This window comes from Gallus gallus, chromosome 1 (genome assembly GCF_016699485.2).
Source record: "Gallus gallus isolate bGalGal1 chromosome 1, bGalGal1.mat.broiler.GRCg7b, whole genome shotgun sequence".
Lineage (NCBI taxonomy): Eukaryota > Metazoa > Chordata > Aves > Galliformes > Phasianidae > Gallus > Gallus gallus.
The window spans coordinates 195,596,423-195,620,735 of record NC_052532.1 but is presented as its reverse complement, the minus strand read 5'-3'; the positions used below and the strand labels follow the sequence as shown (position 1 = coordinate 195,620,735).

General features: G+C 46.6%; 1 protein-coding gene across 1 annotated transcript in view; it reads left to right on the top strand.

The window, feature by feature from the left end:
- Positions 1-5,622, top strand: part of MAP6 (microtubule associated protein 6) — a 36,847-nt gene extending 31,225 nt beyond the window's left edge. The window contains exon 4 of the mRNA XM_025144276.3: positions 5,444-5,622. Coding sequence (XP_025000044.1) covers positions 5,444-5,513 — 70 coding nt within the window. The 3' untranslated portion in view covers positions 5,514-5,622. The remainder of the gene's footprint in view (positions 1-5,443) is intronic.
- Positions 5,623-24,313: the final 18,691 nt, after the last annotated feature.

Genomic DNA, 24,313 nt, shown 5'->3' with positions numbered 1-24,313 from the left:
TTCACGTGAGCCTTCTGGGTGGGAAGTGATTCCACTGATGTGGCTGGGTCTGCTCCCAAGCTCAGCTGCTGTGAGAGCCACACAGCTCTGAGCACTTCAGGACGGGCATTATCTGTGGAATGGGGAGATTGCTTGTGACCAATCTTATTTTCTGTTTATTGCAGGATACCCTGGAAACAGCTCCCTAATCAGGGCTGTCATGTGGAGGAGATGTGAGCCCAAGAATAGAAAGAAAGCCTATTAATGGATGGAAGGCGTCTTCATGCTCACTAAAACACCAGTTCTCCCTGCAGGATGTCTGCTCCACAGAAACCAACAGCATGGACCAGCTGCCAAAAAAATGATGGATGAGGAGCAGTGACAGACCTCAGGGGCGTGTGAGAGCACAGAGGCATCATAACCATTCCCTCAATGCCAACAGTTTATTGAGTGAGAGATGGAAAAGGGGAAACATTTCCAAACTCCTCTTATTGTCATCAGCCCACCTCCTTCCCCTCCCTAACCTGAGCCATGCTGCAATCCCAAGCCCTTCTGAAAAACCAGTTCTTCCCATATTTCTTTGGGAGTCAGAGACCTATGTGTCTTTCCTAGCTCTGAGGTCCGGGTCCCAGCCAAGGGTGGGGAGCATCCTCCATGGGGCACGGTAGGGAGGAGCTCATCACACAGTGGCAGGCAGATCTGTCCTAGTTAACCAAGCAGCACCCAGGAGCACTTGATGGTGCCAGTACCCAATGGACAAGATAATCTGTCCTGAAAGCAGTCCCTGGTTGTGGGTCTGACCTGCTCCCAAGCCTGGCTCAGGATTTATGACCCAACTGATGACCAATTTGACTGTGGCCATCTTGTTGTGCTCCAGAAGATTTGTCAGCTGTGACACAACCTGCAGGCATCTTTAATGGATTAGTGCTTTGGGGCAGTGTGTGTCCAACCCAATGCTTCTTTGAAGCTCTGGAAGTGGCTGCCCAGGGAAGTAGTGGAGTCTCCATCCTTGGAGGTGTTTAAAAGACATGTAGATGTGGTGCTTGCGGGCATGGTTTGGTGGTGGATGGCAGTGCTGGATTAATGATTGGAACTGATGACCTTAGAGGTCTTTTCCAACCTTAGTGATTGTGTGATTCAATTTTCCCTTCATTTTTTCCCTGTCTGTCCCACAACAGCTTCCCCAACCCTTTGCTCTCTCCCACTTCCAGCTCCTGTGTTCTCCAGGGCTTTGCCAGGAACCTTCTCCTTCCATCCTCCCCACCTTATAGCTGTCTCATGTTTGGTCTCGTCTCTCTTGGTCTGTAAGCCTTTTTTTTTTCGCTGTACTCTGTGGTAACGTGCTCTGCTTGGAATAAACAATACCTCACCAACCGACTGCCCTTTCTCCTTTCTTGGTGTGGCTTCAGTAGCTGTGTCTGCAGTGCATTTTGTCTGTCCTCGTGGCCAGTTCAGCAGTTGGTTTTGCTACCGCAACTCTATCTGTAGTCTTTTGGGATGGCTCTGCTCATCTTTTTGTGCTGTGGTACCTTTCTTTTTTTTTATAATTATTATTATCTTACAGCCACAGTGACAAGTTTTGTCATCTATTTGGGAGCCCATCGTGTTCAAGGCACCATGACTTCCTGTCCTTTTCAGTTGTGGTGCATCTGATAAGAGTTTGGCTTTTCTCCAGTGCTGTGCAGAGACATCCTGGGCTGGCAGGTGACACAACAAATGCAACAACCTAGGAAAACAAGGGAGAAGTCTTGTAGCTCAGAGCAGAAGAAGCTGATGTTAAGAAAATATTTTTTTTCTGTAGCTCAGGAGAAGCTGATGTGAGAGAAAGTGTTTCTCAGCACAGTACAGAAAACAGTGAGCAGAAGTGGAAAGCCAAGAAGATATAGCTCTCGGAGGAGGAAAGAGAAGCTGGCTGAGCAGCAGGAGATGTTTCAGAGATGGATGCACAGGAGGCTTTTTGAGGACCAGAAGATGCCCTGAACATCAGCTCCTTCCATCCCAGGCTAGGGTTGGATCCATGGTCCCTTCAGCCTGTGAGTACAGCAGGAGCACAACTGAAGCCTGGAGATTTCATCAGGGACAAGTGAGACCTGCAGCTGTTTTGTGCTTGACTTCCAAGCCCTTTGGTATAGATACAGAACAGACATAGAAGGAAAGAGGATCGCTCATGCTTGGCAATGTCTCCCATGTCTGCACACTACTGCTGTATTTTTATGGTGTCTCCTCTGCCTCCAGGCTCCTACTTTTGACTACAAAAGCAAACCAAGTTCTGGAGCAATCCTCTAGGTTAGATCTGGATCCATGCTGAAATTGTTCATTTGCTTGCTTTAACTTAGAGCTTCATCTCCCACTACCTGGTGCTGTGCCCCCTTCCAAGGAATGTATCTGAGACCATTATTAAGTACAATTCTATGGCTGTTTCCCAGGACAAAGAAGACTTATTTCTGTCTCTGCTATCACAGAAAGCAAACTTCGTAGCACGAAGTGTAGTAAAGCATTCAGAAGAAGTGATTTTCCATGTTCTCCAACCTCATTGTCAAAACGTTTGTCAAGGAGCTGATGAATTCTTATCTTCTAGGCACCATAAATACTGTTCTATTGGACAAAGGCCCTGATTAGAAAGTCAATTATCTGGGAAGGAAGAGACAGATTTCTCTTAGTTCTTTGCAAAAATATCCCTTTGGCATCAGACATAATAGACATATGTGCCTGGAGCTGTGCTGCTTGCTGTTCCTGAGCCACCAGTAGAGGATCTCTTCTACTTCCTCTTGAAAGCAACTTCTAATTTTTCATGTGCTTGGAGCTGGCCCTGTTAGACTAGATAATCTTCCTGGTCATTTCCTACTTTAATGATTCTGTGATTCTGTATGGGCTCATTACAGCTACCAAATAGTTGAAATGCTTCGAGTTAAAATAATTTTGCAGATGTGGATTAGCATCATCATTGGAAGCAAGTTTAGATCTCAAGTCATCATCATTGGAAGCAAGTTTAGATCTCAAGTCAAAAGAGCACAGTCCTTTGTGGGATGAGAAACGGCTCTCCAGACATTGGTGCTGCCTCTGGGAAACCAACCCCTGCTGGATGTCTTTTACTCTTTCTTCATCTCTATCTCTTGGCTGCAGTCTGAATACCGATGTCATCTCCAATCTGTGTCCATTTCTGACCTAGTCACATCACATAATTAACCTCTCCTACACAAATGGGTTTCACCAGTTTGCCACTGATGGCCCTCATTGGTGTAAGGGTCTTCAGACTGTTCCCTCACTTGGCTAAGCCAAAGATCAGTTGTAAATGCTGCTGCTTGTGTGCCAGGATTTGTTGCATTTCATTATCAAGCTTCTTTTCAACCCACCGATTTGCATCCTCCCACCGCACTCTTCCCAACACTGGTACCCAGGGCTGGATTCTCTCCTCCTGGCGAGAGGCTGTGCAGTGCCGTGTTGTTTCTGTGTGCCAATTCCCGGGGAAATTAATGTAATTTCCTCCCCCTGCTATATTCCTTCCAGTTTAAAGCAGGTTCTGAATGAGCTTTGAAATCATACGATTATATGCATTCAATGTAAACAAAGAAGAAGGCGGGGGCTGGGGATGGAGCACAGCCTCCTTCTCCTCCAGTTACGTGGCTGAAGGATGCACAAACTCATTGGAAATAAGCCAAGAGATTAAAATGGAGCAGTAGCCACTCTGCAGACACGCACAGTGTGCACCAGCTTTCCTGGCTGCCTCTGAGAAGGGTGAATTGCTCAGACAACTTGGGCAGGGTTGAACACTAAGCAAAGGGAAGAGCTGGGATTAATCTGGCACTGATCTGCTGCAGCCTGGAGCATCACATGAGCACAGGCACAGGAATACCTGAGCTCTGGCCATACTGGGCCATCACCATTGACTAGACCATCATCACTGACTGTCACTGACTAGATGTGGATACCTGCTTTGTTCTTGGGAACATGGAACAGCTGCTGACAGCCTTGGGTCTGCCCATGCCCTTGGACATGTTGACTGCTGGAGAGGATATGCAGGCTTTGGACAGCTTTCCAAAGAGCTGCCCTGCATTTCTCCCTAATCCTTTCCTTTAGGGTGCTGGGCTCACCTAATTCCCAGTTATGGGAACCTGTAGGGTGGAAGGACTTGGTAACAACATTCCTACACAAGCTGTCTCCAAACAGTGCCCACTGGTCACACTGGGAAAAGGCATTGCTGGCCTCTGCCAACAGCATCTGGCAACAGAAGTCTCTGCAGTGTAAGCATGAAGGGCAGGATGAGGGTGAGTATTGGAGTGAGAGCTGCCCTGCAGGAGCTCTCCATGCTGTGCAGCCCCGTGAGCTCACACAGGCACGTTGGTCTCACATCTGGGTTGCAGGTCTTGTTGGCCAAGGAGATGATCACTGTTCTCTTGGCCCTGGTGTCATCCTCTCCTTCCCCCCTTTAAGTTCGGGTCTGGGGTTGCTCCCTACGCAAACCCAAGGTGAGGATGGGGAACTCAGGTTAACTCCATAATCCCTTAACATAACCACCATGCCAAGCAACCATCTTAAAGCTGAACATGTTTCTGCTGCTTCTCCATTTGCTTTCTGCGGCCTCACAGATCCCTCCCCATCCATCCCATCTCTCCTCAGCCCTGAAGATCCTCTTTTCTAACAAAAACAGATTTCCCTATTTCCCACAGTCTTTGCCTTCTCTACCTCTCTGCACTCCCTCCACTCTCTCTCCAACAAGACCCATCCTTCCCTTCAACACCCATCCAAAACTTCTGACAGCATCTGCCCCAACTCCAGAGCCCTCTTCTCTCTTCTCTTGCTCCACCTCATGTCTACTTGCTGTAGTTTACCCATAGCATATGTAGCATAACTGAAACTTGGTGCTTACATTGATGCATCCCTCCTATTTTACCCCAGGGACAGAGCTAATCCCAACAGAGATCCGACACCTTGGTGTCTTCTGGGGGCACTGAGGAGGAGGGATGCTCTCAGGTGGGGTTTAGGACACATTACTTCTGCTTTCTTTTTTTTATCTGCTGTTTTAACAGGCACTGGGTCATTCCTGAGCAGCACAAGAGCCTTGCTCCCCTGCTCTGTAGGGCTTTCATCACCCACCTAGAGTGAAACAAACTGCTTCTTTGTGAGACAATTTTACAGCGAGGTGCTCTTTTGATGCAGGTTATAATCAATTGGCAAGCATTTTTCATAGCTGACGAGTGAGCCTGATCCTGGTCCTATGTGGATTAGAAGCTCCAGCCCTCTTAGTGTAATGGGCACCTGTGGGTTTTGAAGCATCTCCTTACAGGGACCAGGACCAGGCTCACCACCCATCTTAAGAACATACCAAACATGCAGGGCTGCATGGGGAGTAATCTGTAGAGTCAATAGTCGTGGGGCAAATTCCATCTCGGGGATGGCATTTTGCTGTGGGACATGAGCCAGGTGCTCTGACAGCTTTGCAATGATGCTCTTTCTCTGCTTACAGGACCCCTGAAAAAATCACTGGTGCTACAGACCAAGAACCAAGTACCTTAGTGCAGGAGCAATGCACATGAAGTTGAGCGCTTTCTTCTGAGTGGCGGTTGGAGCAAACGTATAGTCTGCATGAAATGTGTATCGTCTGGTTGGCATACAATAAACCTGATGAGCAGAGTTGAATGATAATTTCTCTTGTCTCTCAAATACTGAGAAGTTACCAGGATCTGTATAAAGCAGTTAGCATGACTGTGCCTTGATTTATATTCAGTAAAGTCAGAAAAAGAAAATGGGTCCAATGCTCCCTTTATTCATAGCTGTGGAATAGCACTGGTTTCATTGTTCTCTCTGGTTAACACGGGCAGCAGGGAACTCAGATTCACGTCCATAACTCATGGGAGAATCATTCTGGATTTCAGAAATCATCCTGGAAGTGTAGCTGGTAGGATCAGCAGGTCTTGTCAAAGTCCTTGACAGGCTGAAAGCTCTGTAGGGACATGGTTTAGGGGGCGTGGTGGTGATGGGTTAATTAACGGTTGGGCTTGATGATCTTAAGGGTCTTTTCCAACCGTAATGTTCCATGACTCTATGATACCTCTATCTTCTTTTCTGGGTGAGGCTGTCTATGTCCATATGACGTATGCAGCATGTAATGAGAGATGTAGCCCAACCCTACAGCCTGTCCCTTATAGATGGCCAACAGCATGAAGCATCCAGACTTTTAATGAACACTTCTAGGTTTAGACTGGGGTGCTGCGGCACTTGGAGCAGGGATTTAACTTTCCACAAGCCCTCACTTTAAGCAGAAAGCTGCTTTTCCCTCTTGAATTTACTCAAGGCTGTACCTTAAGGCATCAGAGGTGGGGAGAGACGGGCATCATCCATGGAACATGGCAGCACCAAAACCAGAGGCTAGTTCACTGGGTCCTGTTTAGAAGGAAACTGCCTTGGGCTTGGAGAAGTCATTCAAGTAGTTCAAAGTGTAATCACAAATCCCTGAGCCTGATACACCTCCTCTTCCCATATATGTGCTCCTTCTATTCAGACTCCTGTGTTGTGAAGAGTAAATCAAGAGTAATTCCAGCCATGGCTGGACCAACTTTAAAGGGAGTTCTGACTTGTAGTAGATTCAGTCTCCTTCACCTACAGAGACCCTTGGCTACTCTTGCTGTTTGTTGTTCATATTGTAATGCTGCAAAGGCCCCCTGTGATGTCCAGAATCCCAAAGGTGCCAAAATGGTGGGATCCAACCAAAGGACCTGGAAGGCAAAGCAGTAACCTAAACGCCCTTCAGGCTCCGGAGATCAGTGGTGTGCATTCTCCTTGGCAAAACAAGGTTGGAAAGATTCCTCTCTTCTTGTTAAAGGAATAAAACACAGAGGAATATTTCTAGTGACACGATTTGCACAAGCCAAGAAGAAATCGGAGCAAATCCAATCACCAAACCATTGCAAAGCACCTCTGAGAAGATGTGAATAGTAACTAATGAAATATTCAGCACAAAGGGAAGTAGATCACATGCCTGTGAATAATAGCGCTGAGTATGCGCCACGCTTACTAGCTGAAGGGTCCTTGTTACACATGATTAAGTAATTAAATCTTTTTGTGTGTCTAATTACCATGATCACACGATTATTAGAGAGGAGCTCCATCCAAAATGTCAGCGCCAGACGTCGCAGGCCTGCAGGAAGTTTTGCTCCTGACTCCCAGAGCTGCAGGTATCCCAGGGCAGTGGAACCGTGGCCATGGGGGCTGTTGCTTCCTGATGCCTCGGAGCCAATCCTTGTCTCTGGATCAGATGTTCAAAGGGAAAAGTCAGCTGAGAATCTTACCTAAATACAGTAAAGCAGACCCCAGTGGTGGGAATTGATATTTCCTGGGCAACCTGATCCAGCTGTGCTGTCCCTGTTCATTGCAGGGGAGTTGGACTGGATGGCCTTTAAAGGAACCCTGCCTGCAGCAGGGGGGTTGGAGCTGGATGATCGTTGAGGTCCCTTCCAAACCCAAGCCATTCTGGGATTCGGTGATTTTGCCACAAGCAGGAATATTGAGTTTGTTAAGAAATGCTAACTGTTTCTGTGCCCCCGTATATTAGAATCATAGAATCATAGAATTGCTAAGGTTGGAAAGGACCCACAGGATCATCCAGTCCAACCATTCGCCCTTCACCAATGGTTCTCGCTAAACCATGTCCCTCAACACAACATCCAAACACTCTTTGAACACCACCAGACTCGGTGACTCCACCACCTCTCTGGGCAGCCCATTCCAGTGCCTGACCACCCTTCCAGAGAGTATTCTGTTCTTCTGTTCTAATACTTCCCTCCTCTTCCTCCTGGTGACAACTGCTGCCATATATTCTTGCTTCCTTCACTTTTCCTTCTACCTCACTTTGCTTCCCCTACACAATTCTCCCATTCTCATTTCCAGCCATCATACTGCCCATCCAGGGCATTGTACTTCATTTCCTACCGTGCTTTTCTCATTAGACTGTGAAGCATTTGGGCCAGGATTTTCCCTCATTTGGGGCTTCTCACTGCTCTGCCCATCTTTCACGTACCCTGAGGCATTAGTGTAATAGATGCCATTAATAGGAATTATGCTCCCACCAGCAAGTTGAATTCAATGCAGCTGAGTTCTGCAGGATTGCTTTCATCCTTAGTGTGCTCAGTACATCTGTACAGCCGTGGCTGTGCTTTGTGTCAGCAGTGTAAGGCTGATGGAGGGGAGGGAATCCCTCAAGCGAGCAGAGCCGAGGCTAAAATAGGAGCAACACAGGAGACCAGAAATTAGAGCAATGAAAGGAAGGGAATATTTCCAGATCAGAAATGAACTGCAGCAGAGGGAAATAGAGGCAGGAGGCAAAGTTCTTTGTTCCACCCCGGGGGCTGGGAAATAAAACTGGGCCATGAACGACAAACCCCCAAGAGAAGAAGAAGAGGAAAATGGTCACGGCATGTTTCAGACTGGATTTCACTCTCTGTAGGACTCGGGATGCACAGCTTGGAGGCCTCGCACTGCTTTCCAGGGAAGAGCATCCCCACGGCTGAGGAGCCGCATAGAGGTCATGGGAGGCACCGAGGGCATTAACACGAATTAATGATGCAGAACTCCTAATCTGAAGGGTTATTTCCTCTTAATGAGGTGGTGGGAGAGGAGAGCTGTCAGGAAGATCCATTGAGGAGGGATTCGATTAGGATTTGAGGACCACAGTGTTAGTGCTGCCAATGCCAAAACTACTGTGGAGTTGTATCTGTTGGATTTACCCATCTGACTTATGGGCCACTTCCTCAAGAGGGTGCAGACACCCCCAGAATGACCTGCTAGTTGCTGGTTTGCATCAGTGGAGGTCTGGGTGAATGGCTAAGCCCAACTGCTCTCTCTAACGCTGTGAATAATGTTTTCTTGTTATGTGTTCCAATGATTCACAGGTGACACCCTCCCTTGTTTCTTCAAAAATCCTGACCTGAATTATTTAACCTCCATTCGCTCTCCCTTTCCTCCATTGTCTTCTCCCTTTTGTTTCCTTTGCCTTGATGTGTTTATCTCCACGTTGTCATTTCAGTCACTTTCTTCTTCCAGCCTCATGCATCTTTCATCATTTACCCCTCTCTGCTCCAGTGAGGGGCAGGTTTTCCTATGTGGTGGCAATCAGTTTCTGTGACAGATCTAGGTTACTGTCAGGACTCCTTCTCTGTGCAAAACGCCTTTCATTTTTTATGAATCTGCTTTAATAATTTATCTCCTATCAATGATGTATAATGAAATCACCATCCTGAAATGGCTTTTCTGTGTTGGGGTAATGGGATGGGGATGGGTTGGAAGGTACCGTCCCCAGTGGTGTTTTGGTGCAAGATAAGCCACAAGTTATTCCCTTCCTTCAGGAGGAAGCTGAATTAGCTGACAAGATGCTATAGCTGGATTCTTATCACCATCACTGTATCATGAATTGATGTTGCTGGACTGCAGATAACTGAGAGACAAAATTGGCAGGAGATGTGTTGTTTTTGTTACAAGAGGGAAGTGGATTTCACATTGAATGTCAAGTCTCGTAGCTCCCTCAAACCAAATAATACCTTAGGGACAGACAAAACTGCAGATATCCATGGGCTGCCCAGGAAAGTGGGGGCTCACTGTCCCTGAAGGTGTTCAAGAACCATGATGGGATGTGGCACTGAGGGGTGTGGGCAGTGGGCATGGAGGGGTGGGCTGGGTTTGGGCATCTCAGAGATCTCTTCTGGGCCAAAGTCATATAAACAAAGGTAAGATTTCTGTTGGTTTTCAAGTACAAATCCTGCTACTTTAAAGTAAGCTTTAAAATGGTCTTTAGTTAAGCATTTAAATGGTGCTTTCCTACTCACGCTACTCACTATCCCACCTTTCCCCAGTTATTCATGGACTTTGGTCTCCACTCCCAGTGCAAAAGTAAATACAACAGGCTGCCCAGAGAGGTGGTGGTGCCCCATCCCTGCAGACACCCAAGGTCAGGGAATGGGCTCTGAGCACTGATGGAGCTGTGGGTGTCCCTGCTGAGGCTGTTCCAAGAGGAAACTTCCTAAGGGAAGTGAAAAAAAATTGCTTGGGTTTATGGTACAGAAAGCCAGGCCAAGGATGGCCGTCTCCAATATTTACGTTTGTATTTAGCTGTCTGATGCATGTGCTGTTGAATCTCCTCTGTCAGCATCCTCTGCCCCAGGCAGCACAGTTCCACTGCAGCTCAGTCAGTGACTCAGTCACAAGACTGGGATGTGTGGATACCCCATCCATGGGGGTGTTCAAGGCCAGGTTGGATGGGATCCTGGGCAGCCTGATCTACTGCCTGAATCAGTGGCTGGCAACCATGCCCATGTCAGAGGTTTGGAACTAGATGATTTTAGAGGTCCCTTCCAACCTATGCCATTCTAAGACTCTGTGATGCTAAGACAACTTGTCTCAACAGATACTTTTGTCAGTGCTGTCTCCAGGAATGCATGGCTGTCCTCCCCCCTGTAAGCAGTTCAGGAAGGGCTGACTAATGGATTTGCTGCTTCTGTTTGGATACGCACGTATTATTCATAATTACTTCAGTGACATTTTCAGTAGTCTCGATTTAAATGGCATAATGGAAAAGGTGGGTTAGATTCTCTAGTGAAAAGGGTGAGGAAAAGGTTAACCTGAAGCTATGCTTCAAAGCATCACTAGGAGATATTGGAAAACCTTGGTGCTCCATATGCACCCTTGCTGTCCATGGTGTCAGTCCTTTTTCCCAAGCAAACTTTGGGTTCAAAGCATCAGAGTGCTTCACAAATATCTGTATGGACATGAAAATATACGCTCTAACTTGAATTAGGATAGGCTTCTGTTTTTAAAGACTGAGTTCAGAAGTACTGGGTTGGAAGATGGAAAGCTGCTTCCCCTCATAATAGGAAATTTTTGAACGCTTTCACCCAATTTTCTCTGAAATGACAGACATCTGTCACTAAGGGAGCTGTAATAGACAAAAAGGGCAACGCCATCTCTTCCAGTATAAACAACTCAGTTGTTCAACGCTGGATTTCTAACACGTCCTTTACTGGAAAACGAAAGCCAAATGTAATGCAAGATTTCCAGCATGGGAAACAAAAAACAGTGGGCCTCTTCTTCATTTGCACGTGGATTCCCTCATACCCAGTGCAAGTGGCTGGATTTTGGGTTGAAAAGATGAAGAAGCTCCCCTTCCACAGTCCCCAGAAGTCAGCAGAGTCCTGCCCACCTACAGCACCTGAGCCTCCCACTCTGCCTGCTCCAAATGTTGAAGTCACTTCGCATTACACACGGTAGGAGTCTCCCCAGCTTTATTCTGTAGAGACAATTTCAGCAAAGCAAGAATCATTGCTGGAGAAAAATCTCCCTCCTTATGCGTTTGTCACACTGGGAAAGTTTGCCACAAAGCATCTACTGATGCATTAAGGTGAAAAATGAGGTTTGTTACAGCCCTGCATTGGCACAGACACCCCAACCTTGGGCATCCATTGATCATTTTTATAATGGGCTGCTTCTTGCTGGGCCTGGCCACTATTTACTTGCCAATATCTTTATGGTTAAGCTGATATCTCCATTACGGATATGAAGTTCTGGTCTTCTACAACTCATTAATATTGCTCTCCATGAAGACGTGTCTTTCATCTCTGCTGATTCTGAAGGTTAAACACACCAAAATATACTGCTTTCTTTCTGTCTCCACCATGACCTGTGGCTGTTACCTTCTGATCAGGCTCCTGCTACAAACATGCTGGCTTAGAAGTACAGGGAAATCCCAAAAGATGGACGTACACTCTTATGATCAGGCTGAGCCTGGCCCTGGGGGAACATAAAATGAAGAAAGGCTGAACATATTTATACTTTAAAGGACACTCCAGACATACTGTCATTGGCTATGAGGTGTCTCTGCTACCTCTCCTCTGATCCAGATGGAATTGGCCCTGCTACACTGGAGAGATGACCGGTTTATTTCAGTATAGAAATGCACTGACCCTAATGGCACTTCAAGGTTGTACTGCTCCATCACTCAAGCTGACATCCTTTAGACAGTCACAGAATCACAGAATCATTATAGTTGGAAAGATGACTAAGACCCCCAAGCCCACCCCAGCCCACCCCACCATGCCCACTGGCCACGTCCCTCAGTGCCACACCCCCTTGGTTCCTGAACACCCCCAGGGATGGTGACCCCCCCCCCAACTCCCTATGCAGCTGTGCCACTGCATCATCAATCTTTTGGAGAACAAATGTTTCCTGATATCCAACACAGCAGCAATGCCAACCCTCAGTGCTTGAATTAGCTGCCTCCAAACATCCAGACTTTTTGTCCTGGTCATCCAGAAGACCCCAGGCCCTTATGCCCAGCTGGACCTGCATTGACCATGCATGTATGGAAATGGATGCCACCACCCAGCTCACAGACCTACGTGTGACAGTTGAGTCCCAGGTCAACCATTAAACACAGTTTAAAAAATCAGATCTTAGTTTCTTCCTCAGAGCTGAATGAACCCCAGTTTACTTCCCCAGCCCACCTGCCTGGGCTAGCAGCAGCAGCACTCCTCCATGCCCACCCACTCTGTAGTACGGGCTGCACCTGGCAGGAGAAGGCTTTGCTTTGCTTTGTGAAACAAGACTTGATTGCATATGGAAGAAATGCGACATGTGGGTGAGAGCACCCAGAGTTTGTATTTCCAGTCATGCACAAGTAAAAATAGGTTAGTGGGTCTGCAGGAGTGGCAAGATTCCTGCAACTCCTACCATGGCCACACTTGTCCAGATGGTCTCTCTCTGGGCAGGCTGTGGCCAACGCTTTTCAGCTCTTCCCAGTTATGCCCTGAACAGAGCTCGGGGTTAATTCATCCCATCCTGGAAGGTGTCTCGTCTTTCTGTGGTGCACCAGGAGTTGGAGAAGTTGCCAAATGCCTTGTGAAGACCTTTTTTGTGACGCTTAAAAAATTCTTTGCTCTATCAGCTCTGATAATGAGTAGTCCCATGGAATATCGAGGAGCTCCTCTTAGTGGAGGAAATGCTTTCCCCTTTCGAAAGATATCACTAGCCCTTTTTGCCCAGACAATCACATGGGTTGCCTGCCCTTGGTGACCCAAAAACCTACCACAGTCCTTCCTAAGAGATCATTTCAGGCCCCCAGGCCATGACCTGGGCTAGTATTAAATGTGGAGGTTGGCAGCCCTGCCTGCGGCAGCAGGTTGGAGCTTCATCATCCTTGAGGTCCCTTCCAACCCAAGCCATTCTATGATTCTACGATTCCATGACCTCCTGCAATTTCCCAGCTTCCGACTTAGCTTTTGGCTTTATTAAGATGCATTTTGGCTGCTCAGCCCCAAGCGATCCAGATTGCTCCGTGTGACTCATCATATTCTTTGTGGTGGCTGTCGTTGTGCTGTCTGCCACTTATGTCAGCAGTGATTTGATATTTATTTTCAGATCATTGAGGAAAATGCAAAACGGCGTCGAGCCTTGCAGCAGGCTCTGTGAATCTCTGCTCAGAACACCCAAAGGCCATCACTGATTTTGGAGGTCATCCAGTTGGTACCTACTGGTTGAAACATTTCCTTACATTATTGACTGACACCTCCTTTTGTTGTTGATTACACTGAGATGTTTTCTGACTACCATCTGGGGAAAATGCAGCATGCAACACGTTCTTTCTAAGGATTTTACTGTCTTTGTTCATTGATGGCTCTAACCCACTGCAAGGATTCCTCCACCCCCACTGCAGCACCTCTTTGCTCTCCTTTTCCCAGTCACTATGTATTTTTCTAGGCGGCCTTCAGTTCCTCTTATTCATTTTCTGTACTTCTTCGCTGTAAGAGAAGGTGCCCACCATCCTTCTTTTGGCCATTATTTCTTACGTTTGTAGCTGGGGATGCTGAACAGAGAAGGTGTTGACTTTGGGCATCTCTTCTCTGAGTTTCAAAACAAAACATTTTTAATATCTTATTAGCTCTGCCTGAAAAGGTCCTAAAAATCAGCCATGTTTACACAGGTGGAACTTTTCCTCTTAGTTTATCTTATCTACCCCATTTCTCTGATGTTGGTTCCCATCCCTGGAGGTGTTCAAGGCCGGGTTGGATGGGCTCTGGGCAGCCTGATCTGGTGGGGGGCAGCCCTGCCCATGGCAGGCGGTTGGAACTGAATGATCTTAAAGGCCCCTTCTAACCCAAACCATTCTATCATTCCATGATATGATTCTGTGCAGAGGAAGGCAACATATTCAACAATTCATTGATAAGCCAAGGAATAAAAAAGGCAAATTGTTTGAAATCGGAAGGATGAATGCAGTGTTGTTAATGTGCTTAAAAATATATGAGCTGTGACGTATAACTCTATAATCTACGGTGATCACCCAGCCGCGTGTGGTTAGGATTTCATTTTAGCACTGACGTGAAACAAGCCAAGAATGCATTTGTGCAGACAGGACTTCATTTTCAGAAGAGCTGATGGCCACCTGAGCCATTGGGGGGGGGTCAGTGTGGAGAAGAGGAGCTCAGGGAGACCTCATGGCTCTACAGCTCCTGGAAGGAGGTTGTGTTGAGGGGGGTTCGGCCTCTGCTCCTGGGTGACAGCAATAGGATGAGAGGTGATGGCCTCATGTTGTGCCAGGGGAGGGTCAGGTTGGGTATTCGGGAAAATCCCTTCTCCAAAAGAGTGGTGATGCAGTGACACAGCTGCCCACGGAGTGGGAGGTCACCATCCCTGGGGGTGTTCAGAGCTGTGGGGATGTGGCACTGAGGGACGTGGGCGGTGGGCATGGGGGGATGGGTTGGTGTTGGACTTGGGGATTGTGGAGGTCTTTTCCAACCGTAATGATTCTATGACAGCTCTGAGGACTGAATGGGGACAAGTGCACTTCTGGAACATCAGGCAGCTGAAGGGATGCTGAGCTCTTTGCAAAAGCCATCCTGTCACATTTAATTATGGAAAACAAACAGGACGAGGGGGTACCAGCTGGTGCCATTGCCAGCGCTTTCAAAGAGCTCTGTAAAAAGTATGTTTGGAAATGCACCTTTGCCTTGGGCAACATTTTACGTGCTCATGCCACAGATGATGTTTGCATTTGAAAATCTGAGACCGTTATAGTAATGATCTCAATCAGAAGAATCATAGAACCATAGAATGGCCAACCAGCAGCCCAGGCTGCCCAGAGCCACATCCAGCCTGGCCTTGAATGCCTGCAGGGATGGGGCATCCACAGCCTCCTTGGACAACCTGTTCAGTGCGTCACCACCCTCTGGGGGAAAAACTTCCTCCTCATATCCAACCTAAACCTCCCCTGTCTCAGTTTAAAACCATTCCCCCTTGTCCTATCACTGTCCAGTCATTAAGAAATATTGCCTTGTGTGGTCTTCTTGCCACTTTCTTCTCTGGTTTAGGTTATAAGCACAGATGGCGGCAAGGTTGGCAGTAGAATAAAGGGAGAAGGGGCTTTTTCTGGGTCTCATCGGGTGGGGAAGAGACAGGAGCAGGGTGACATCAGAATTGAAGCCAAGGGATAGCACATCTCCAACGGGATCCTTGCCAGGATATGAGGGATAGGGATGGGACAAGATATCAACCTCCTTCCATTTGCCAGATTAGGTGTTCTGTGTTTTCCCCTCTGACATCATTTCAGTTAAGAAACCAGATATTTCCTTTGACAATTTAGGTTAAAATGTTACCAAGGGGAGACATCTGACATTTTTGGCTTCTTTTCCCAAATCTTCTCTGATCTCAATCCCGGAAGATGGGATCTGATTTCTGGGAGTGCTGGCACAGCCTGAGCCCACCTGGGGCGCTTCCAGCACTTCTAGCCTCAAATCAAGCCAGAGATGCAGAACATGCTTCCTTCCTCTGGTTTCTCTGCATTCCCCACTTCCTTCCCAGCAGACGTATCCTTGCAGTTCTGTTTCTCCCACGTTAATGTAATTCCTTTTTCTCTAATTCAGAAGAAGCACTACTGCCATAAATATGAAGTCAGAAACACCATAACTATGCCATCCATTGCATACCTGATCCCAGCCACGCAGCCACAGTATTTGATATTTTCTTTCAGTAGCAATATGAATACAGCAGAAACAACCCTTTTTTTCCCTCTCTGTTGTGGGATGTTGTTATGAAGATCTGTCAGTGCTTAAGACTGACAATTATTCTGTTATTCATGAGAAAACCACAGCATCAGGATGCCTGAAGCCTGTGGGAAGATCGCATTTAAAATTACCCAGCCTCCCCTTCCCACCCCCTCTAAAAAATGGGATGCAGCTGCAGCAATTATCCATTGACACCAAAACCCAGCCCAGCTGCTGACAGACAGCCCTGCTCCCCTTGCTTTCCCCTCCACAAGTGTATCCTATACCCACTCCTGAAGATACATAGGTTCCCAAAGGAGGAATCAAACTGGAATTTAATTGCAAAAGATTTGATTTTAAGACCTGATCTTACAACACAGAAACTTTGATGGCATTTTTGTTCCTGTCCCTTGACTCTGCTGGCTCACAGTTCAGTCCACGTCAGCTTTAACAAATGGATGACCTCCATAGTTTTCTTAGCTGAGAGTGTAACAAGGGAAGCACTTAAGACATTATTGCTGCCAAAACCTGGGCCCTATGACAGCACAGCCATGGGATTTTCAAGTATACTCTTACAGGAACCCATAAAGCTTACAAATTGTAGGCTATTGCATGCATCGTTCTGAGATACCTGAAAACCAGGAGAAACGTTCGTTGTTCAGCACGTGAGGCCAAAGGCTTTAGCACTGGATTGGGAATGGGTCCGTTTTCATAGTTACAGAACCATGGGATCACTGAGGTAGGCAGATACATCAGGAGATCGTCCAGTCCAAGCTCCCTGCCCAAAGCAGTCAGCTGGAGGAGGTCGATGAGCTCCTCGTCTTCAAATGTGTCTGAGGATGGAGGACCCACAGCCTCTCTGAAGAACCTGTCCCAGTGTTTGATGCGCAGGAAAAGAGCTTTTCCTTATGTTTAAATGGCATTTAGGCATTTCAACTGGTGCCCATTGCTGCTTGTTCTGTCATGAGCACTACTGAGAAGAGCCTGGCTCTGTCTTCACTTCTGCCCTATCGGGTATTTATTTTGCTCCTTGATAAGGCTCTTCTCTCAGCCTTCTTTCCCCCAGCGTAAGAAATCTCAGCTGCTCCTCATAGGAGAGATGCTCCAGTCCATGTTTGTGGTCTTTACTGACTCACTCCTGTATCTCCATGTCCTTTTTGTCCTTAAGTGCCCCAGATTGGACCCAGCACCCCGCATGTGACTCACCAGTGATGAGCAGAGGAGAATTCCAACCCAAGCTATTCTGTGGTTCTATGACTCCATGGTCTTATGGTTGTATGACTGGGGTTCCATGGTTCTACGACATGATTCAAGTTTGCTGAATGCACTCTACCCATCATCCAGATTACTAACAGAGTGTTTAAATAGGAATGGTCCCAGTGTCAGTGGCCTTCAGCTGGGCTTTTTGTCACTGATACAGCACTCTAGGTACCATTCAGTGCATTTTCAGACCAATTTGATGTCCAATCCTCTAGTCTGCACTTCAGCAGTTTGCCTGTAATATTGGACAGTATGGGAGACAGCACTGAAAGCCTTGCTGAAGTTGAGATAACCAACATCCAATAGCTCTCTGCTCATTCAAGCCAGTCATCTCACCAAAGGAGACCATAAGGTTGTTTAGATATGATTTCCCCTTTGTAAATCCACGCTAATTACTCCCCATCTTTTTCCCGTCCTTCACATGCTTTAAAATATTTACAGTTTACTCCATCCAGTCTGCAGCTCCTCCTTCTTGCTCTTCCTGAAAAAAGGAGTGATGTTTTCTTTCTTCCAGGCCTCAGGAGCCTCCCCAGTCACCACCACCTCTCGAAGGTGGTCAAGGGTGGCCCTGCGATGGCAGCAGCCATTGCATGGTTTCTTTGGATAACCCTATGCAAACAACCCTGCTTACATCTGCCCCTCTCAGTTCTTTATCCTCCTCTGGGATCTCCCACTGTGCTCTCATTCTCTGCTCAGCAGGATGCTAAAAAGCTTTGTGGCAGCAGAAATAGGTGAGTTCTTGTTATTGCTGATTCCGATGCACGGTCAGGCCAAAGTAAGGAGAATTGCTGCTATTTCTTTAATAGAGTTGGACTGACCCCAAAAGCCAAATTACTCATTCTTATTCTGAACACTATAGCAACTTTTCCTGCATACCTTGTCTTCGATTCTGGCCAGGGTTTATGCACACAGATGCGAAGAAGGCAGAAATAATTCTCCTTGTTGGGATCTATGCTTAACAAAATGTGATCGGGAGATGTCATTAAATTATTATCACTTCTTCTGTGCAGTGTGGTTCACTTTGAGAGTGTCAAAACAAAATGTTTACTGCTTTCTAAAAAGCCAACCAACCGGAGACCACTCCTCCTGCTTGGCTGAAATGATCTCCTGCAGTCTTTGATCCGGTTCTGAATAATCCTTAGAATTGCATTTGTTTCCCTGTAAATAAACTCCTGGGCCAAAAAAGTGTCACTCAGTACTTTATGTGATTCAAATACATCAGCATCAGGAGGAAATGTTTCTCTGACCACTAATATTGACAAAAATTCCCTAAGTGATATGCGGTCCTGTGTAAGCAGAGTGGGAATAAGCCAAACCAGCCCTTCCTCACGTATCTGTAGGTAGACTTTTTGTCTGAATTGGCCTTGGAGCTTGTTGGCCATCAGAAGAGACAGTATGGAGGTATCTGATGGGGCCAGTAAGTAATTATTTGATGAGGATTGTAGAATTATAGAATATCCCTAGTTGGAAAGGACCCATAAAGATCACAGAGCCCAATGCCTGGCTCCGTGATGACGGAGCAGATGATGGGATGCTGGAGCCAAAGCATCCTTGGTTCAGGTCAGGCTAGAGGTGCTGGGAGGTCCCATACCCCAGCGTTGCTGCGAGCCTTTCATGGAGTTTGGCCATTCCCATCCAGCCTTGCTTAAGGAAACAAGGTCTTCAAATGACACCTCTGCGAGAAGGAGATGGCCCTGTGCAATTATCAATCAAAATTAAAGCATGGAAAGAACATGAGAGACAGCCCGGCTTGTCTGTGGAGCAGAACAAGCTGCTCAGCCCTTGGCTGTTGGCAGAGCCAGCCAGACGAGAGCTCTTTGCTTCCTGAGCTGTGATGAATGGAGATGAGGTTTTGCTGATGCACAGCAGGCAGATGATTTACTGCTGAAAGTGCCTGGCTGTTAACTCTTCCCTCTCCTGCATTTCCCATCTGGCTGCTGAATGTGTCCTTTGGGGGCGTTCTGGGGGACAGCACAGCCCACCACGCAGCCTTCTCCCTTTTGCACCCCATCAAAGAGCTGCAGATGCAGCTGAGAATCTGACCCAAAGAAGTCTCATCTGGCCCATGTGGTCGTGGTGATGTCACACTGAGAAAAGTCCCTGTTTGGTTAAATGTGGCTGTTACAGAACGATGGAATCATTAAGGTCGGAAAAGACCAATAAAAGCATCAAGTAAAACCACCGTCCCATCACCACCATGGCCACTAAACCACACCCTTTTGTTCATACAGAAAAAACACAGTGAGCTGATTTTCTCTCTTTTTCCCTCAGTGAAGAATTTCAATGGGTGCATTTCTATTTTGCATGATACATTTTTTTTTTCCATTTGGAGAGCTGTTGTTTATTATTCAAAGCTATTAAATATCCTCTAAGATCACAGTACTTACAAAATGAAATAGGAGGTATTAGATCACCTCTCTATTCATTTATTAGATTTATTAACCTCCTGCAGAGTCATCCATCACTCATCCCTTCCAGACAAATCTTGAGCTTGACTTCACAAATGAATGTGTTCAACTCTCCGGCCCCATTTTGCATGAGTCTTCAGTGCTTGCAAACTGACTGCATGCTCAAAGCATGGATGTTTGCACATAGAGTTGCCTGGTCTGGTGGTTGGCATCACTGCACATAGCAGGGGGTTGAAAGTAGATGAGCATTGTGGTCCTTTTCAACCCAGGCCATTCTATGATTCTGTGATTCCATGTTTCTATGATATTACCCAGTGCCTCAGCTCCTGTGCAGACATTCATAGAGCCACAGAATGGTTTGAGCTGGAAGGAGGCCTGAAAGGCCATCTGGTCCCACTGCCTGCAATGAACAGGAACACCCACAGCTATCAGTGATCAGAGCCCCATCCCTTGGCCTTGGGTGTCTGCATGTATGGGGTATCCAACACATCCCTGGGCAATCTGTTCCATTCAGTATGACATCTATAGGGTGAGGAACATGTTGGGGTGAAGTTACAAGGCTCAGAGGGTGGCAGGGTCCTGGCACCCTGAATAATAGGTTTGTCAGGTCTGGGCTGACCAGCTCAAGGGAAGGCTCTCTTCTGTTGATGTTTGAGGCTGGATAAGAATCACAGCAAGGGTTGCTCCAAGGACAGAACCACATGTATGCCCAAAGGCCTTTGTGCTCATAGCAAGTGCATGGGGCAAGGGTTTGAGGTCATCCCAGAGTCCCTGCCTATCTTACATGCCTCCTCTATGAACCAGCTGTAGGAAGACATTTGAAATTGTTAGGAATAAGCAGAACCTTTAAGTCAAGGATTTGGTCCATAAGAATTCTGCACAGAATATGTTCTGGGTAGACAGGTTCCTAGGGCATTAGGTCTGTGCCTCATTTCCTTATTGTTGCAGTGATTCAGTAACAAATATTTATGGTCTGAGACCTGCCTGGTTTTGTGTTCATGTTTGTTCTTTTCTTTCCTACATTGCTGTTTTCAGTCTGACTCCAGCCCAGCAGAAAAATCAAATCCGAAATGCTAGCAATGTTAGCCTTCAACTCAATTAAAACCTTGATTTATATGGTGCTGCTGCTACTTCAAGGAAGGCCATACATCTTCCTGATAGTAGAGGGAAATTACTTGGAGCCTATAAGAAAGTCAAGCCCAAGTTATGGTTATTGCATGTGTACATCAGTAAAGCTCTCTGCAGCAGAGATTTTTTATTCTCCTCCTTTGCTTGAAGAGAAGCTCGAATGGAAACATTGGGATGTGCAAACATCAAAGTCCAGTCCTTCCTGACCCCCTGGTATTTTCATGCACCTACTGAGCCTCAGTGCAGTAAGAACTGCCCATTGTTCTTCAGAGATGCTATTTATTGCATTTAAATCCTTAGCTGAGTTTCCCAGGAGCTTTAGTCTTTATTTTTGGTGTGAGGATTTCAACTTGAGTGGATGACCCATTTTGGAAGATGCTGTCCTACAGCTCCAACCACTCAGGTTGACTGGTTGGAAGACTCAGGTTGAAGGCATGTAACTAGCAGTGTTCCCCAGTGGTTGGTGCTGAGTTTGGTCTTGTTCAACATCAACAACCTGGATGAAGGGATGGAATCCACCTTCAGCAAGTTTGTTGATGACACAAAGCTGGGAGGATTGGCTGACACACCTGAAAGCCGTGCTGCCATTCATCAAGGCCTGGACAGGCTGGATTGTTGGGCAGAGGGAAACCTGAAGAGGTTTCCCTGCTGATCCTTTTCTTAACTCATGGAGTTGGATCCAGTGATCCTTGTGGGTCCCTTCCAACTTGGGATATTCAGTGATTCTCTGTTTGCTGTCCCCAACACTTGGGCTGGATGGCAAAAGGCTCTTCACCCTGAAGATATGTGAGAGCAGAGCAATCTGAAAGTGCACTACACTTTGTACCTGCTGTTTGGCAATCAGGAAAACAGTAAAAAAAAATCAGGTATGTAGGAATAAGCAGAATGTTCTCCTTTGCCAGAAAGAAATTTATTGCTGTCGAAAAGCATAGTTTTCAAGTGATGACTACAGAACCAACCAACCAAACAAACAAAAGCCCTAAGAAATCAAATTAACCTCAAAGATTATTATAATAATAAAGATAATTATTTTTATGATAACCATCATTCCACATCAGCTTGCAGGTACTGATGGTACTCAGAAACAGCTCTTGATGATGCCTACAGACTCTCAAAATGAGGCTATATTAGTGCATGTGCATTGGGTTTCTGCTTCACGAAACCCATTTTTGTGGTTTTAAAGCTCATTAGCAGTCCATGAACTCCAGGTCAATGCTGGCTCAGTACTGCATGGCCTGCACTGAATACCACCTGAGCCACTTCTGGTCAGATCTGCTCATTTCCTTGATGATGCATCAGAACAGAGCCGTAAATCACATCCAAAGGCTGTTAAACACAGCTGACATCCTCTCGAGGCCCTTTGCAAGCTGACCATTTGCAGCTGTAATGATGCCTTGCTTTTGCAGTCAGGATTTTCCTTCTCCTTTGAAGAAAAATCAAATCCAGTCTGTGGACCGCTTCCCCTGACATGGCAACAGAAGGCAGAGAGCATCTCAGTGAAAACCAACAATCTGTACCCAAATCTTTTTAGACTGAGTGTATTTATTATAAAGGAAATGACTGCAGGATACCCCAAAGCAAGCTTGGTCCTCTGGGAAAGCCCAAGTTGGTGTGAGCTGTTGGTGTCCAGCTTGTGCATTTACCATCTTGCAAGCACTCATATAGAAGATGAAAAGGAAACACCAGTGCATGTCCTACGGTACCCATCAGTTAGAAAAGCAGGGCAGAGCTGGATCGTGCACCTCCCCATAGGGGCTATATTTGCAAGATTTTTCTCTTTACAAACACAGCCATGAGAATCCATGCCCACTCAGAGTGGATATTCACACGAGCTCACTGTTTTTATTGTGGACCATATGGCCTTTTGCAGCTCCATTCCCCAATACAAATCTGTTCGGATTGTCTCAGCTGCTCAAGTATTTGTTCATTTGTGCTGGCACAACTGCCTAATTGTCCTTCTTTATCACAGCCCTCCTGGATGGGATTGGGTCTTGTCTGCAGCAGTGAGAGAATCTGTAAATCAGAGCATCTGTCAGAGGCTGGAGGGACAGAAGCGTCAGATGGGGACAGGACAGATGTTTTCCTATCCTAACCCCACAGTTGGCTGCAAAACCAAGCTGCAATTCATGGCTGTTGCAGCATACCAGCTACATCTGAATGGGAGCACAGGGAGCCAAAGAGAAAGCCTCTCATGCCGTTAACTTAAATCATGATATTTCTCAGGAAGTCAGCCCTGCATCAGCACTGACTGCAGGTACAGACACACGCAGGTGAAGCCCCAACGCAGACTGATGCCAGCTGTGGCTGCCCTATCTACCCAAATTAAACGTAAGCAATTCAATCTCCCGTGTCCCTGAACAGTCATCAGCTACCGATCAGCAATTTATCTTCACCCTCTGTTCATGCTGCTTTGAGCACAAAGCTTTTTGTGTTAGAAAAGAATATTAACTTTAATTTCATTAACTCTCCTGATGGCTTTTTACCAGCTCCGTGAGCTGGCCCTGGGTTTCGCTTCCATGTTGAAGTCTTCCATAATGCACTTTATTTCTATATTCATCATGGAGAAAAGCCTTAAAAATAACTCCTCCCAGCCCATGCACTGAAGACCCTGCCCAGCCTTCTCTGCAGGGTTATTTGCCTTTGCAGGGAGGTGGGTTTTTGTTGTTCCTTTGTTTTACACTACTAAGACATCCCCCAGCATGTTGTGTTTCTTGGCATAATAATTTCTAATGCATGTCAGAGTTGGTATGCAGTGGGGAAAACAGCAGCTTTCGGGTCCCTCTGACTCAGCGGCAGTGGGAAAAGAGCCTTTTCATCATTCCATGCCATCCTGCCATTCCCAAAACATGCCTCTAATTTCCCTAGGCCATGCTGATGTTCTCAGCCACAACTAGGACAAATACGGTCCTCCACATGCGGCTCATCTCCCATTCATCAGCCCTGCTGTGATCTTCTCTCTCAACCCATAGTTAACACACCACAAATTATATATACACAAGAGAAGGAAAGAAGATTGAAGGAAATAACTAGAGAGAAAGAACAGACCTAGAGATGGGGGGATCAAAATTAATAAATCACATGCACCATGGAATAGGTGATAGTCTGGACAGCAAGAGAACAAATGGATGGGAAGGGAAGGGAAGGGAAGGGAAGGGAAGGGAAGGGAAGGGAAGGGAAGGGAAGGGAAGGGAAGGGAAGGGAAGGGAAGGGAAGGGAAGGGAAGGGAAGGGAAGGGAAGGGAAGGGAAGGGAAGGGAAGGGAAGGGAAGGGAAGGGAAGGGAAGGGAAGGGAAGGGAAGGGAAGGGAAGGGAAGGGAAGGGAAGGGAAGGGAAGGGAAGGGAAGGGAAGGGAAGGGAAGGGAAGGGAAGGGAAGGGAAGGGAAGGGAAGGGAAGGGAGGACATCCATGTCATCCATGAAACTACAGCTTTATCTTGAGGGCAAGATGCACTGTGACACCTCAGTAGTAGTCACAAATAACTATCCCTATTTACAAGATGTAAAGCATTTTGTGAAAGGAA